Genomic DNA, 17,007 nt, shown 5'->3' on the forward strand with positions numbered 1-17,007 from the left:
CGCGCCGGGCTCTGGGCGCACGTGACTTCCTCCTCGCGGGGCGTCGCGGCGTCGTGACGTCACGCGGGGCGCTGTGGCGGGAAGTTCGGACAGGGGGCGGCGGCCGCCGTGATCCCGACCCCCGTCCCGGTCCTGTTCCCGATCCCGCTCCCGCTCCCGATCCCGATCCCGGAGCCGCTGGGTAGGATCGGGGTGTCCGCCCGAGCCCCCGGGAGTGGCGGGGGGCTGGTGTCGCGGTCCCTCGGGGCATCCTGCTGGTGGATGGAGGGCTGGGAAAGGGCTGTGAGGAGACAGCGGGTTTGACAGCGGCGGGTCCGGGGCCTTCATTCCCCCAGGAATCATCCCAAGGGCTCGCAGTGATCCCGCTGCTCTCAGAACTTAAGGAATGACTCTGTCCTAAAAGGCGCCTCCAAGGATTTTCACCTTATGAAGCGCTCAAGGAGGCAACCAGAAGAAAAACAGCGAGAAAATCTTTCCCCTTTTCGTCATATAAACTGTTTCTCACCAACCCAAAGAGTATATAAAAATTGATTTTGAAATATCTCGCGGCCGAACTTCAAATATGCAAAGAGGTTTGGCTTCACGGGGAGTTGGTTTGGAGAGTTCAGTTATTTTCTTTGCATGAGCTGAACATGCATGACCAACTCCAGACCTGTGGCAAAATCATCCTGGTAACGGCTTCTCTGGTGTTTTGGTGATTTTGGTTTTTGTGGGTGTTTTTGGTTTTAACCTGCAAGTAAACTTTTGGGATTTTAATTCAGGTAATACTGAATAAGAGTTGCCAGCCATTAATTTAATTGAATGAATTCACCTAAAAGCTGGAAAATATCTTAACATCTATTAAAAAAAGATATTTTTTTTTTACTGGCAGTCTGTTAGATTGTTTTTGAGGTTTCTCTTTAAAATGCCCACAGCAGCCCTACCTCACTGGTTTGATACTGTCTTGCATCAAGTTCTTTTCTTTTGAGGGAAAAAAAAAAAAAAAGTAATTTATTGTCCTTCCCAGCTCTGGTGCATCCTGACCATTTCCCTGTCTCTCAGGCTGGGGGAAGATGTGGATATTTGTGGAATAAGCTGTTGGATGACTGTGTTGCCAAAGCAATGGCCTCTCAAGAATTTACTGTGAGTGATTTTTTAACACTTTGCAATTAAGCAGGAGTAAGTTTAAAGACTATAGCTGCTGAAATATTTGAACCTTTTCTTACTTCTTATTTTATCAATATTTTGCATATTTAAAACAGGTGTTATACACTCACCAAAAGATGAAAAAATCCAAAACATGGCAAGATGGAATTCTGAGGGTTAGAACTGGCAGAAATCAGGTGAAAAAATTAGATTTAACACTGTTGGATTTGATATCATCTGCCAGTGGCAGTCTGGTTGGTTTGTGCAGTAACTGGTTATTTAAAATCTTATTTTTATATTGCAGGCTACCTTGTTTGATGATAAAGGACAATGTCTGGAGAATATTTTTATAAAATCTCAGGTATATTTTGTTCAGAGTTGTTATTTTTATATCTGATTGCAGTTTGCTTTTCAGGCAGCATTTCAAACACTTCTTTGGTAGCCAAATCAGTAATTTTCCTTGTTGTTGATATAAAACCTTGCTACAGTTCAAATAATGGAAAGGGAGAACAGCTTCTGTTTATTAACAGATCTTACTGTTTGTCCAGAAGGTTTCATGGAATTTTTCTTCCTTTGTGCTAAAAGCAGTGTATTGCAGTGATATATGAATTAACCATTGAAGCTAAGTGCTAATGCTTTTTAGAATATATGTATAAATAAAAGTATTACATGGTATTTGTGATATAGCAGGTGTAAGAACCTGGATTTTTTACATGAAAGTACTTAAAAGACTATATTTATTTAAAATAAAACCATATAATATTGTTTCTTATGTGGTATTATTATCTATACTGTGCTGCTCTCTCTTTCCCAGGTGACTCCTGGAGATGATTTTGAAAGTGAACGATATTTAATCACAGTTGAAGCAGTCAAAGTGAGTGAAAAGCCCTCTGAAGACCAGCCCAAGAAAGCAGAAACTCCAGCAGTGGAGAGAAATGGTGTAAAATTTGGTGTTCTGCCCCCAAGACATCTCCCTGTGGGCCTGAAAAGGAAGGTCACGGTGTGTTTTTGTTCCAAAATGTGTTTATAATGTTTGCATGCATTATAAAACACAAGGGGCAAATGTTTGTGAATATGAACCCATATTTGTGAAGATTTACCATCATAAGTGGTGAATATAATAATAAATCACATGGGCTTGAGGTTGTTTCTCTGCCCCTGTGGAATCCTCCTGTGGGTTTGATCAGGATATATTTTCAGGCCGTTTGTTCATGGAGTGTGCCCCATTTTCAGCATTTAATTGAACATTTCTCTCCTAGGGGTTCCAAGGGCCACGCCAAGTTGAGAAGAAAATGCCAGCCATGGAAGATGAAGAAAAACCAACAGTGTTGCCTTTATCTAAAGAGTGCCAAGGGAGTTTCCCATCCAAGTTTTATGTCAGCTCTCCATTATTTTCCACGATTCGCAAGAAGGATGCAGAAACAAATCCCTCTGCGGGCTGTCAGGGACAGGGATGGAGGGACAATGGCAGAGACCAAATGTCTATGTCCTCACTGCTTTCAGCTCCCTTTAGTGACAGCTGTGAGGAGACAGAGAAGCAGAACTCCAGTCAGTTTGTTGTGAAGCCAGAACCTCCTCTCCTTCCGGGGCACACTGGTCCCGGGGCAGTGTCCCACCACATCAGGAGCACAGCACAGATAATTGCTCTTCTGAAGTCTAAACCAGCACAAAGACACACAGAGCAAACATATGGAGTCACTGGTTGTCCTTCCAGGTTTCAGGCAGCAGAAAATGCAGATTTATGTGACAAAAAAAGCCCCGTCCTACCTGCTTTTTCAGGCGACCCTGCCAAAGGACTTGTTCCAGATCCTCAGCACCTGCCTTTTCTGCAGGGAACTGTAAATGATGAAAAGGACTGGAATGCTCAGTCCCTTCCAGAGTCAGCTGAGCAGCCTTATGGTGAAGGAGTCACAGGACAGAGACATGACAAAAAGGTAAATTATTTAAGTCAAGATTTACAAGATCACTGCAGAACAAATAGTTACTTCCTACCTGAGTCCACTGTAAGTAGAACGAGTGACAGTGAGTTTGTCCCATCCTCAGGTGACATTTCATGTTCAGCAAGTCCAAGTACCTTTGAAAACAATCCTTTTGGATACAGGGAGCACTCAGGGACTGACAGTCTTAGGGAGGATTTCTCTGTGAAGATGCAGAGTGAGCTTCATCCAAGACAAAATGCAGAGGGAGTGTCTAGTGACCCAGAGCTCTCTGGGGATGTGACATTGACTGGAGCTGGAATTGTGAAGGAGGAATTCAGTCTGCAGGGCACAGACTGTAGTCCTGATGGGGAACTGATGGAGGTTAACTTTAACCTGATGGAGACTTTTGATTTTAGTGACATAGGCAATGAAAATTTGTGTGAAAGAGAAGGGAAGGAGTTCTCTGAGGGAAACAGGCTTTCATGGAGCCCAGGTTGCTTACAGGGAGATGATGTGGCACAAGATGCTGCCTCGAGGCCTCCTTTGAAGCCTCATTCATGCTGTGAAGTAGAGACACACAGCAAAAATGAAGTCCAATGTTCAAATTCTGATGGAGAAAGGGGTACACCACCCCAGTTTTGTGACAGTGGTGCCAGGAGAACTGCAGAAGATGCTGCAAACCAGACCAGAACCAAAGTGGAACTTCGAGGTGATGGATGCACCACAGAAGAGATCAATGAGAGTCAATCAAGTTGTGAAGCCACAAACAAAGAGGAGGATCTGGATGGCTCTGCAGCACTCAACATTAATGGCACATCCTGGATAAAAATCCAGCACTCTGATCTCTTGCCTGGTGACACCAATGTTGATGAATGTCACCCTGAAACCAGAGTGTTTGAGGCAACTGGAAGTCTTCCAGGTATTCCTCCCAGCAGAATAATTTCTGCCATGAACAAAAAGGACAAGGAAGGAGTGACACAGCTTGGATGCATGGAATCCCCAGATGTTGGCTCAGAGCAATTCTGGGGTGCTAAGAGTGATGACATTAAACCAGGCAGCCCTCTGCTGGCTTTGTCACAAAGATCAGATCCTTTAGGAACAGGCTATTCATCTCCAGAGGAAACAGCACTAGAAGAAACTGTGTTGGAAAATGCAGAGGGCATAATTGCTTCTCATGAAGCCTGCAAAGGAGAAACAATAGGGCTGGATTGCCTGAAAGGCACAGCAGTGGCTGAGAATTCCTCAGGACTCCCTGCTTTGGTGAATGATATTGCTCTTCTGAGAGCTTTGACTCAGCATAGCACAGCATTAGAGAGCTTGCAAAAGATGGAGGAAAATGCCAGCGTGTTCTGTGAAACAGACACTTCTAAGGAGGCCCTTGAACCCCCTGAGAAGGATGAAGGTTAGGTCAGCTTGTATTGTAAACTGGATTCTGTATGTACCTGTTTGATTTCTCTCATTTCTCCTCATATTTAGAAATACTTTTAGAGTGATGTGTTATGTAGGTTCCCTCATGCAGTTTTTACTGTTCGAAGCGACATTGTGAGTGCCAAGTCTGTCTCTGTTTGCTCTCATTCAACTAAACTCTAACTGTGGGATTTGTTGCATGGGTAAAGTTTGCAAGAGCTGTAAATATTCAGATATTTTTATGTGAAAAAACCCCCAGACTATTTACTGTAACTCACTGTGTTTTTCCATCTCTTGTAGCTATAAAAGAGTTTACAGAAATGCCTTACTCAGAAAGTTTACAGGCATCTTCCTGTTCATACTTTGATTCTCCTGGCCTTATGGTAACCAGTTTTTGACTACATATGTTTATCTGTACAAGATAAGTTCATTTTCCACCTGGCTCCTGGAATAAAATTCTCGGCTTATGGAACCATAGAGGTTGAGCTGCAAATTGCTTAGAGACATTGTTTATGAAGCTGGTAATAAATAGAGGATGTGATCTTGACAATATCCAGGAGGCCTCTTGTATGACAAGAAACTTAATGAAAATTGTAGTATTTAGTGATGTTTAATATTCCATTAATATATGTCTGGTACTTCTCCTTCCCTACCCCATCTTTTACCACCTTTTTTTTCACTATATTTTTAAATGCATGGCTTTCCTTGGAATTTTAGCATTTGGGTTGAAATACACTGGGAAAACTGTTTGTGTTTGAGAATTCACACTGATTATTTTATCTAGTGCTATTAACAGCCTTTTTTTATTTTTCAGTCCATCTAAAGCTTAAAGAAAGATTTTAGAAATGCTTCCCTTTCTCCTGTTCTGTTTGAAAAGCAAACATAGTTTGCTTATCCTGACATGGATGGTCCTTCCAAATAAAAAGGCTGTAACTGAATAGGCTTCCTTTGTATAAATACAAGACATTTCTTAGACTAAATTTTCACTTTAAATGATTGTTAAATTGTTAGACTAATCAGGTTTTTGTACTTTCTTATGCAGCCCAACTGTGTGGACAGTTTATTACAGAAGACAGAGGCATATATTGTACCAAGAGCAGCAGCCCAGAGAGACCCTGGGACATCTGACTGGCAACCAAAGGTACCATTTCTGTGCAGCTGAACTATAATTTAACAGTGTTTCCTAAATTTCAGTTAAATGGTTTGCTAATTGTAATGCATTGCACTAAGTCCTAATGAATTTTAACCAGTTCTTGTAACTTTTAGTACAGTTCACTGCAGGAAGTTTTCTGGGAGAGTTTTAAACTCAAATTACAAAGAAAAAAAAAAACTCAGATTTTTTTTTTGCTTCTCTTCTGCAGTGTCAACAGATTATTTTTGTTGTATGTGTAAGTACCTATATTGACTGTAGATAGTTGCAGAGCAGTTTTTACATCTTGTTAGTGATGATTCCAATGCATTGTGTAGCCTGTTGCCTTCCAAGGGCACCAAGTGAAAGGATCAGCATCTAGTGAGGTCATGTTGAGAGCTCCATGCTCCCAGCTGGGATGGCAGCAACACTCGGAGAACAAGGACTTTGCAGCTGAGACATTTTTCTCACCCCTCTTATCAAGGAATTATGACCTTTATGACTTCAGACAGGTAAAACTTTTTTTTTTGTTCAGTTATCCTTACTAACCTTAGTGCAAGAAAGTATCCTGTCAGTTTAGGGTAAGAAATAGCTCATTTTTAAACTGCCACAATCATATTGAAATCAATTATTTTTACTTACCTTTGTCATAGAAGCTTCGTAATGTGTGACTTGGTTTTTTTCTGCTCCTTTGATCAGTTGCACTTTGAAAAAAAAGAAGATAGTTTAATTTCTATCAAGTTTTTGCTTATGCTTTTTTTTTTTTTTAATAAAGTCTCCAGGTTCCAGGAGCCTTCATGAGGATGACGTTGACATTATCAGAGAAGGGAATTTGCAAATGAAGCCTGATGTTATTGAAGAGCCAGGAATAAATCAATCCTGTAAGTGAAAGTAAAAGGAGAAGGGCAGTGATTGGCCTCAAAACTTCTGCATGACCTCAGTGCTTCCCATGTTTTCCCAGCACTGGGATTGGATGTGTGTCCTGAAGTGCCACCTTGGGCAATGCCACACTCACCCTCTGAGCTGAGACCAGCACACTGGACTGCCTGGGAGCCTGGCAAGGTGGGGATTGACTGTCTCTTGCAGATATTTTTTGCTTTATTTCCTCTGTATTCCTGTGACAATTCCTTCTTTTTGAAGCTGTTTTATCTCCATTCTGAGAGGCATTTCAATTGTTTAGGATAATGAGAGAGAGAATACTGATAAAAGACCTCTAATCCAGTCATTCACTGCCATGTTAATTCTTCACCTGTAGATTTCACCAGTACGGACTTCCCCACTTTTTCCGGACTCTACAATTTCTCCACCTTGGGAAAATGAGACTGGTGGAGACATCTGGGAGCCCCTGACCAGTGGGATCTTACCAAGTGAACCAAAACTCCCAGGTTTTTTTTTCAGTAAGAATTTACAGTTTTATATTGGCACCTCACAGTGTTTTAGCTGAAAAATCGCTGAGGATTCTTGAAGCACAATGAATTGGGCTATCATAGGATGTTACTCTGCCAATTATATTCTCGTGAAAGAGACTTTAATAGAGGGATTCAGTTCTATAAAGGAAAAACAGCTTCTAGTTTGGGGCAAAAAGGCTTTCAGCTAAGCTTCTAAATTATACCTATGTTATTATTTGTCTGCTTTTAGTTTCCTTCCCTATTCAGCTGCCCTCTGACCCTCACCCATTTGACACCTATCTGTAACTGTCACTATTGATAATTAATTTAGTCAAAAGGATGCTTTTTTTGGTACTAAGAGCTTATTTATCTGCATTGTTTAATATTAATTCATAGGTTTGTGGGTTGTCTTTTGCAAAAAGCAGCAAATGTTAATTAAAGACCATTAAAAATGGGTGTTTTCTAGTTGGCAGCTGTCAGTGACATCAGATTAATGACCTCCAGGACACAACCATGTTTAAATAATGGTCTTGTATATGAGCAGAGTGGCTACATAATGTGTTCTGAATGTGGAGATTTCAAAGAGTTAAAACTAATTAAAAGAATCACACAAAAATCCATCGTTTAGGGTAATACTGCACAGGAACAATCCAGAGAGCTTCTCAGTTAGAAGACAGGCTGTAAAAGGAAGAACTTAGAATTCCTTCCTTTTTGTCCATCTGAAGCACCATCCCTTGGTGCTGCAAGTTGCTTGTAAGCTGTGTTTGCCCCACAGCCCGGGAGGAATCCAGCTCTCCAGAGGAATGCAGCCTCCCACAGTCCAAGCCCATGATGAAAACACGAACTGCATTTGTCACTCTTCCTGCCACCAACCAGATTCCTGACATGGTTTACCCCACTGAGAGCCAGGAGGTCCAGCAATCTTTGGGCTCTTCAGGAAACAATTTGTGCAGCAAGTCAGTGGCATTTCCTAGGAGTGCTGCTGGCCCCGAGGACAGGAATTCTGAAACCTCCCTGTTTCGAGAGTACACGGAAGACAGACAAAGGGGATCTGTGCCACCAGTGCTCCCTAATGTGACTTCCCAACACAGACAAAGCAAGTGGCTGAAGTATCAAAGCAGTGCTCAGTGTGATTTGAACCCTGACAACAGCGCTGATGGGGAGGAGGATGATGACATCTGTGCTCAGAGTGTCCTTGGAATGCTGCCAGGTGACACAGGAGAGGGCAGAGCCGGGAGTCCGAGTGCTCCCAGTTCTGTACTGCTGCTGCCAGCCAGGAGCTCGCCTGGGGAACACTCCAGGGCTGCAAACACCATCCACCAAGCTCTGGTTTCAGAGGGGAAGGTCCTTTCCCTGCACTTAAGGCAGACGCCTTTGGCTGAGGCCACACAAAAGGTGTTGAGTCACCTGAGCTGCCACGCCAGAACAGGAGACGGCCAGGTGTGTAACTGTTCAGGCAGACACAGCTATCACTGACACAAACACATTCCTCTGGCCAAAGGGAGTGCATTTATCTGATTTCCTGCAAGATATAATCAGTATGATTGGATGAAATGTTTCTACCAACGCAGTAACACAAAAAAGTATTTTTTTAAAGTGCCGTGACTGATCTTTGTAAAGGAAATTCCTTGGCACACACAGTGCCAGATTTAGATTTTTAATCTGGATGTTCATGGCAGGAAGGTGAAAGAAAAGCTGCTGGGCTGTTTTGACATCTGTAATTGGTAAGAAATGGCGTGCACAAAGGGTTTTTTCTTAATTATGGTATCAGCCTCTTTTTAGTGAACACCTATTTTTGCTTCAAGGTATAGTCTTGGATTTCAAAGTATTATAAATTCCTTCCATTTCAGTTGTGTAAAAGTCAAGTTATGGCACCGAATAAGCACTAAAAATTTAGCATAGCTGTTTGTGACCAATAGAGAAATGGAGTAAATTGGGGGAAAACACAAAACCAACCACAAGTCAAGTTTTTAAAGTTGTCAAATGGTTTTGAGAGTTGAAGAAAATGTTAATTCTTTATCTTTTTTTTAAGTTTTTTGGTTCTTTAAAACTGTCTAGTACAGTATTTTTGTGAAGAAGAGGTGAGGAAATAACTAATATATTTCATATATACACTGCTATACACATTGTGTGTGTTTTTATACATACATATATATATGTAAAATCCATATATACTAGGCTTTAAAAGCTTATGAAGACTTAATTAATTTGTATCTGTGAAAATATTTTTTTTTTTTTTTTTTTTTTTCAAAAATGGTGTTAAAAATTGGAGGGGAGGCAGTATATTCCTTCCCCATGCCTAGTGCTGCAAAACATGGTTTTGAACTACCTAATTTACTCTATAGCCTTTGGAAGTATTATCTGTGTTATTATAAATGCAGGCTGTTTGGCAAGGGGCAGATTTTAACCTTGTAGTTAGTGCACCCTAATTGGCAGCCCAAGCTCTGGAGAAATCTGTTTTTACAAATCTGCAAAATGTGTCTCATTCAAGGTCTCAGAGTTTTTAATGGTCTCTTCCTGGGTCTTTTTAGGACATAACAATTTCTGAGTTGTCTTTTCCTCCTGTGGATAAAGTGAAACATGCCAATCTTCCTAAAAGAAAGATATCCATCCCAGCTGTGTTTCAGTCTCACACTCACTACAAACAGGTTTTTAAAGCTGCTCTGACAGGTAAGTCTCTGCTCTGTGAAATGCTGTCATTTTAAACATTGCCTGGTAAAACAACAGGGTGCATTTCATTTTTTATAGATATACTGAAGTATATTCAGTGTGTACCCAAAATTGCAAAGACAAACCAAAAAGACAGTACACTTCTATTCCAACTATGTAACCTCAGGGCTGTTTTCCAGCCTGAAGATTCCTAAGCCTTTTTTTCCCCTCTCTGGAATAAGTGGATTTTGCAGGTCACCCGGTTTCTTTTAGGACTCATGAAATATTTTGGTTTGGGATGGAAATCTTCCAATGAAAACACATCTGTTTGAATGTTGTGTACCTGTGTAAGCAATCTAAGGCTGTGCTGACGATTCTGTTCTCCTTTCCCTCCCAAGAGCAATTGAACATAATGCTGTTTGAGCTGGCACAGAGGCTGCACAATGCCCTCTCCAAAGTGGATATCTCATTTTACACTGCAGTGAAAGATGGGCAAAGCCAGAGCCAAGGGAGCTGTGCTCCACTCTGCAACCACATGCACCCTGCTAAGCTGGTGATGGTTAAAAAAGAAGGTCAAAACAAGGTGCTGTTTATTCCTTGTGTTTTCACACTTCGGGGGTGAAAGTATCCATTGCTTTCTCTTTTTTTCTTGTTTGTTTTAGTGCTCATGGACTTTTTTTCCCCTCTCCCTTCTCTTGCAGGGTCGTTTGTTCTATGCCTGTGATGCCCCAAAAGCTGAGCAATGTTCCTTTTTCAAGTGGATTGAAGATGTGAACCTCACAGAGACAAAATCCAGACCGAGTGCAGTGCTCCATGACACAAAAAGTATTGGGACATACCTCAGGAATCAAAAGATTGCTGTCTATGAGGAATGCCAGCTTTTGGTGAGGTATCCTGAAATGCTGTGCACTTCTCTCAACTGCTGTGTGAATTCAAGATTTATGAATATTCCAGTAGCTCAGCATTCCAGCAGGATTTAACATGTTTTCTCTATATTTAAAGAGTAAAGAAATTCTTTCTGTAAAGAAATGCAAGAGCTAAATTAGTGAAGGAAAAATATTTATAGCAATGGTATTTCTTTTTAGCAAGAATCAAAACTGCTGACCAGCAACTCGATCAATTGCATAATGTTACAACTATTGCATTTGAATTATTGTTCATTTAATCTTCAGTAAGAGAATTTGGTTTATTCTCTTCAAGATTCTAACTTTAATGCCAGAAGTCATCTCAAAGGCTACTCCGTGCTGTTTAACTGTAGAGCAAACAATTTAATTGTGGCTGAGTGCAAGAGAATTTTGCAGTCAAGACAGATGTATTTAAAACTTGTTAATGTAAGATGATGTGCACCCACTTGGTCCAACCTGTGGAAGTTTCTTATTTTTGGTGCCAAATCTAAAATGTGCCAATTGTTTACATACTTTTTTTTTCTTTTTTTCTTTTTTTTTTTTTTTTTTTAATTACAATTTCCCAGGAAAGCCTTTGAAATTTCAACACAGCGGTACAGTAAATTCAAGAAATTTATGAATACACCTGCCAGCTTTGATGGTGATTCCAAACCCAAATTATATCTGAAACTCAGCAGAAAGGAGCATTCTTCTCTCTACAGCAAAGGTGACCGCACACTAAACATCAGGTTTAAAAGGTGGCAGGAGGAGAAGCTTATGAGGACTCTGTATTTTTTTGGGCAGATGACATCTGGGTTGTTTCAAAGACTCTGAACTTTGATCCCATCGATACTTTCATTGCAAGCAGTGCTTTCTTTGGACCATCCTCCAACAATGAAATAGAATTGCTACCACTGAAAGGCTACAGTCCCTCCAACTGGAGATCAAACAGTGAGTTCCACAGCAAATCATTCAGAACTCTGGGAAACAACTAGGGAGAAATCCATCCAGCAATGAAGGATGAGTTTAGAATTTCTCAAATCTTGTACAGGATTTAATTCACAGTGGTTTTTTTCCTTTTGTGTTTGAACATATAATTTGAAGACAGTAATTAATGCAATTAAACCTGCAAAGTAACTGGCAATTTCCAAATGGGTGGGGAAGAAATGAGAACAATATAAAGAAAGTAGTAAATTATGTATTATGATATACAATGCAAGTTGCCTGACAGAGTGTAAGTAAAAGGAGTATGTTTTTACTGTCCTTGAAAAACAAAATACAGAAACCTCAAACGATTCACTGGAATATTTATATTTATATTTATAGCCACGTATTAAGTCTGTGATTCTGCAAAAGTTTCTTGGTTTTGCTGTTGAATTGAGTCAAAGCTTTGGGGTTGTTTTGTTTTGTGAATGAAGAAGATAAAATCAGTTAATTACTCTTTTGGCATTTTATAATTTATTATTTATTTATTTAGCTGATTTGATATTTTTGTTCATTTCATTTCTTTCTCATTTTGTTTTTCTGTGGCCTTTCCAGTGTGTGTTCATGCCTTGCTGGTTTGTAATGCCAGTAGTGAACTGGCATCCTTAAGGAACATGGAGGAGCACTTCAATCCATCCACGTTACCACTGATCCCATATCTCCTGAAAATGTGAGTCACTGTTCTGTGATACTATGAGCAGGTCATAAAACAGCAGCAGTCCAGTGTAGGAATATCAGAACCTACAAATTATATAATATATAAGGAGATACAAATTATATCCTATCAGGACTTTTGGCTATTTTTTGTTTTCTTAGGAATTTTAACTCTGAAAATGCTGTGAAAAGAGTTGACAAAAGGAAATTTACTCCACCTGCCATGAGCCTGAAATGCTCAACGATGTCTGGCCCTGTGAGCTCTGAAGTGGCAGTGGGAGTGGCTGAAGAGATGATCCAAAGGTTTTCCCTGAACCCAGACCAAGCAGCATCCCTGATTCACGTGGCTCAGATGATGACCTGTGAAAACCCCAAACCAGGGGAAGAACATCGGAGCTTCCCCATCACAATCATACGCGGTACACAGCCAAGAATTGTGACATTTGCTGCTATTGTGTGTCTGCAAAAATGTTGATTAATTTGAAATGCCATTAATATGAAATGCCAGAATCATGATAATGACTGACATTGATACACCCATTCTGTCAGCACAGAGGTTTTGCCCCTTAAAATTTCATTCTGCCTTTTGCAGGATTTCACTGAAGCATAGGAGATTTTGCCTAGAAATATCTATACACAAAATCGGAGTTATTTAATGTCTTCTGCTTCTTTCTTTTCATATTAAAAACCACTTTTTATCATTTATTAGCTTTTTTTTTTTAAGTGTAAAGTTGCCTCTGGATACAGGAAGCTGCTGAAGCAAGCCCATGCAATGTTTTTAGAGGAATCACAGCATAACTGAAGTTAAAGCAATTGATTCCAACTTTCTAGGAAATTCTCACTTGTAACTTGGGGTTTTTTTCTGCCAAAATACCAGGTGTTTTTGGAGCTGGCAAGAGCTACTTGCTGTCTGTGGTGATCTTGTTCCTCGTGCAGCTCTTTGAAAGCAGAGAAGCTACAGAGGGTTCAAGGGCAACTCCATGGAAACTTCTCATTGCTTCTTCCACCAACGTTGCTGTGGACAGGATACTGCTGGGGTGGGTTACTGAGGCTTTAAAGGGCTCTTCTTCCAAAGCCAATAATGCACTTACGTTGGTAGTGAAAATTGTGTTGGTATTTCCTGTAAAACATGTTAAAAAGATTGATTTCTTTCCCTAAAAATGCCACACACAGGCTTTAATTTTACCTCTTTTGCACAATTAAAAGAGTGGAAGCTACATAAAACATTTATAGGAGACTACTTTAGGCTCTACTCTCATCAAATGTACTATTAAAATCCATTGTGAGAAAGTGATACTGCTCAGGAATCTTTGGGATGTAGCAGTAGGGGAAGGAGGAGCAGAGAGAATCAGATTTGTGAAAATTCAGCATGAAGTTAGCATGAAATAAACCCATAGTTTGGAAGGAAAAAGGAAGGGAAGATACATATGGAAGACTATGAGAGGAATCATCAAGGCATTAAGCATTTCTGAGGCAAATCAATATGAGGTAATTTATTTTGACTTTTTTGAATTACTGAGGTACTTCATCTCATTAATCTCTGAAGTTTGTGTTCCTCAGTGTTCTGATGTGTCTTTTGAAACCACTTTTAAAGCTTCCAATATTTCTTTTTTCCCTTTCTCTAATGTTTATCATCTCTTTTTCTTTAAAGTCTGCTCGATCTTGGATTTGAGGATTTTGTAAGAGTGGGAAGTATAAGGAAAATCACGAAAGCGATTCTTCCCCATAGGTAAGAAACCTCTTGGAGGGATCTGAAGCAATTTGGGATAGGTTAATACATTGTTGTAAATTGCTGTTATGTATAAAGTATGGTTATTTTTCCAAGTACTGCTATTTTCAGTTACTGTAATCTATGTTACAAAATCTTTGAAGTTTACATGCAGGCTCAGGAAATGAAAATGAGCAGCTGAAAGAGCTACTTGCTCTCCTGAAAGAAGATTTGACTCCAGCTGAAAAAATGTATGTCAGGAAGAGCATTGAGCAGCATAAACTGGGGACCAATAAAACTATTCTGCAACAGGTACAGTCAAAGGGACGTGATGGGAAAGCAGGGATTTGCTGTGTCTTAGCCACAAGGCCCAGCAAATGAAAACTGGGAATCCCCTCTCACACCTGCCAAGCTCCTGCTTTGGAAATATAAAGTGAATGTTAGGTTTGATTCCACCTAATTAGGTACAGCTTAGTGTCCTGTTTCTAGAAATAAATTTAGGTGTATACTCCTGCTATAGTTACGTGCTGCACAGGGGTTGACTGTGAAATGATCCTCACTTTTTGTCTGCCCGTTTTCTCCTCGCTCACGGAAGGTGAAGGTGGTTGGAGCGACGTGTGCCGCCTGCCCTTTCCCGTGTCTGAACGCGCTCAGGTTCCCAGTGGTGATGCTGGATGAGTGCAGTCAGATGACTGAACCTGCTTCTCTCCTTCCCATCGCCAGGTACAGCCTTCCCATGGGGCTCCAGCAGGGACACAGGGTCCAAGTAGTGCCAAACTCCACACCTTCCTGAGAACATGAGCCCCAAGGTCTTGCCTTGGAGAGCAAGAAGAGTGATTTCAAATTGAGGCCTGTCCTTAGGTGTTATTAAACTGGGGTGGAGAATGGAGGCTGATGGGAAGCAGTGTGATACAGGAACACATCACACGCTTTGGTTATGAACATTTTAACATCCTTTTTAGAACACTTTTTTTTCTTGTTTTGTTCATATTCTTATTTAGGTTTCAGTGTGAAAAGCTTGTCCTTGTTGGAGACCCCAAGCAGCTGCCACCAACTGTTCAAGGGTCTGAGAGTGTTCATGACCAGGGATTGGAGCAGACTCTCTTTGACCGGCTCTGCTTAATGGTAGGTGCTGCTAAACACACGTTTGGAAAACGTGGAGAGTGGAATTGTAGGTCTCCTGAAGCCACATGGGGAATTCTGGTTCAGGTGGCAGAGGATCAGGGTTTCACCATTGCAAAATATCATAAAATCACAGAATGGTTTGGGTTGGAAGGCACCTCAAAGGTCACCAAAATCCAACCTCCTACCATAGGCAGGGACACCTTCCACTAGACCAGGTTGCTCCAAGTTCCATCCACATGAACTCTTCCCAGTCCTAATTTCTCTGTCATTTTTTAGGGACACAGCCCAATTCTCCTCCGGACACAGTACCGCTGTCACCCTGCCCTCAGCTCCATCGCCAACGAGCTCTTCTACAACGGGAACCTTGTGGATGGAATCTCTGAGGAGGACAGGGCTCCTTTGTTGGAATGGCTTCCAACACTCTGCTTTTACAGCGTTCATGGCATGGAGCAAGTCAGTTCTTCAACACTTCTTATATATGCTTCTATAAAAAGTCAATATTGTGGGTTTTCCTCCATTCCATTTTGTTTGACACTGTTGGTGAGGGCTCATTTGAGAATCTTTTTCCCTCTTCCCAGATTGAAAGAGACAACAGCTTTTATAACATGGCAGAAGCTCATTTTACAGTCAAGCTCATCCAGTCTCTGATTGCAAGTGGAATAGAAGGAGCTGCTATTGGTGTGATTACCCTTTATAAATCACAAATGTATAAGGTTTGTATCATAATTCAATAATAAAAATCAGCAAATCCATTTTCTTCGATGTACTCATACACTGATTAGCCAGACTCGTTCCCCTTCCCTGTTTCTTTGCCCACAGATCCAGAATTTGCTCAGTGGGGTTCACTCTGAGGCTTTTGAAGTCAAGCCTGTCCAGGTGTCCACGGTGGATGCGTTCCAAGGTGCTGAGAGGGAAATCATTGTCCTGTCGTGTGTCAGGACCAGGCAGTTTGGCTTCATAGACTCAGAGAAGAGGATGAACGTGGCACTAACGAGGGCAAAGAGGCACCTGCTGATTGTGGGGAGTCTGCCCTGCCTGAGCAGGAACAGGCTGTGGGGAAGAGTAATTCACCACTGCAAAGGTAAGAGTTTCTTTGCTGGGGTTTGTGAAAGTCATTTTCAAAAACTCATTTCAGTTTTGCGACTCATTTTCTTTAATTAGACTATGTATAATACACCTTATAGTGTTTATATACTATATAATAGTATATAAAATTTATGATACGTGCACTAGAGCAACCACTATGTTCATTACATATACACTCCAATTTTTTGATATTACATAGAAAATCTAATATACTACAAGAGAATTCAAGAATGTGCAAGTTGCACATTTGCAGTTTTACCTGCAAATTCTTTTTATACTCAAAGGTTGTTTTTTTTTAATCCAGCAATGGAACTTTACCTGCTTGGTGACATCAAAGAAAGCATCTTGTTAGTGACTATGAACTCCAAAGAGCCATTTTCCAAACAAAGATAATATCAGAGCCAGTCAATACTCTCGGGGAAATAGATGTTGGCATTGCCAGGGGCTGATTCCGTGATGGATGCTGTAGAGAGAGATGTAATTATCCTGTTTATTGCTGATTTTAGGGTGGGAAAATGGCTTACAACATGCGAGCCAGTGTGAGCAGCAGCTAAATGACATTCTCAAGTCTTACTTGGAGAATTGGGAGGAAGAAGAACAGAGTAAGAAAAAGGAAAAATAAAATATGTATTGATTTCATGAGCAAAATATTAACTGCTTGTCTATAGCAATGGCTCTGGTAATTTTTAATCTAGTATTTATTTAATATGGGGTATTTTTGTTTGGATCTCAGTGCACTGATATTTCTGTTTGACCTTGTCCTATGACTAAAAATTATTAAAGTGTCTTACTTTATTTGGTTGTTAATTATAAATAGAGTGGCTTTATCTGCTTGAGAAGTGAAATCCTTTTATGCTTATGGTGTAGTTAATGGTATTAGTGGTATTTCGTTGTTCTTCAGATTAAACACCATCGTATTTCAGAACCATTCTGTCACCTTCCATACTTA

The 17,007-nt window shown here is 40.6% G+C and overlaps 1 protein-coding gene across 1 annotated transcript; it reads left to right on the plus strand.

The window, feature by feature from the left end:
• The first annotated feature begins 1,086 nt into the window (after nucleotides 1-1,086).
• On the plus strand, nucleotides 1,087-16,764 carry ZGRF1 (zinc finger GRF-type containing 1). The gene is made up of 26 exons (XM_083862544.1): nucleotides 1,087-1,122; nucleotides 1,242-1,322; nucleotides 1,430-1,486; nucleotides 1,940-2,125; nucleotides 2,385-3,059; nucleotides 5,494-5,592; nucleotides 6,356-6,461; nucleotides 6,542-6,642; nucleotides 6,836-6,977; nucleotides 7,744-8,408; nucleotides 9,500-9,638; nucleotides 10,016-10,200; nucleotides 10,319-10,506; nucleotides 11,089-11,228; nucleotides 11,306-11,452; nucleotides 12,041-12,155; nucleotides 12,302-12,558; nucleotides 13,017-13,176; nucleotides 13,791-13,868; nucleotides 14,012-14,159; nucleotides 14,443-14,570; nucleotides 14,849-14,972; nucleotides 15,249-15,425; nucleotides 15,551-15,685; nucleotides 15,792-16,053; nucleotides 16,565-16,764. The coding sequence occupies exons 1-26, from the start codon at nucleotides 1,102-1,104 to the stop codon at nucleotides 16,678-16,680; spliced, it is 4,632 nt and encodes a 1,543-aa protein (XP_083718670.1). The 5' UTR covers nucleotides 1,087-1,101; the 3' UTR covers nucleotides 16,681-16,764.
• The last annotated feature ends 243 nt before the right edge of the window (nucleotides 16,765-17,007 follow it).

This window comes from Zosterops lateralis (assembly GCF_965231275.1).
Source record: "Zosterops lateralis genome assembly, chromosome: 5".
NCBI lineage: Eukaryota > Metazoa > Chordata > Aves > Passeriformes > Zosteropidae > Zosterops > Zosterops lateralis.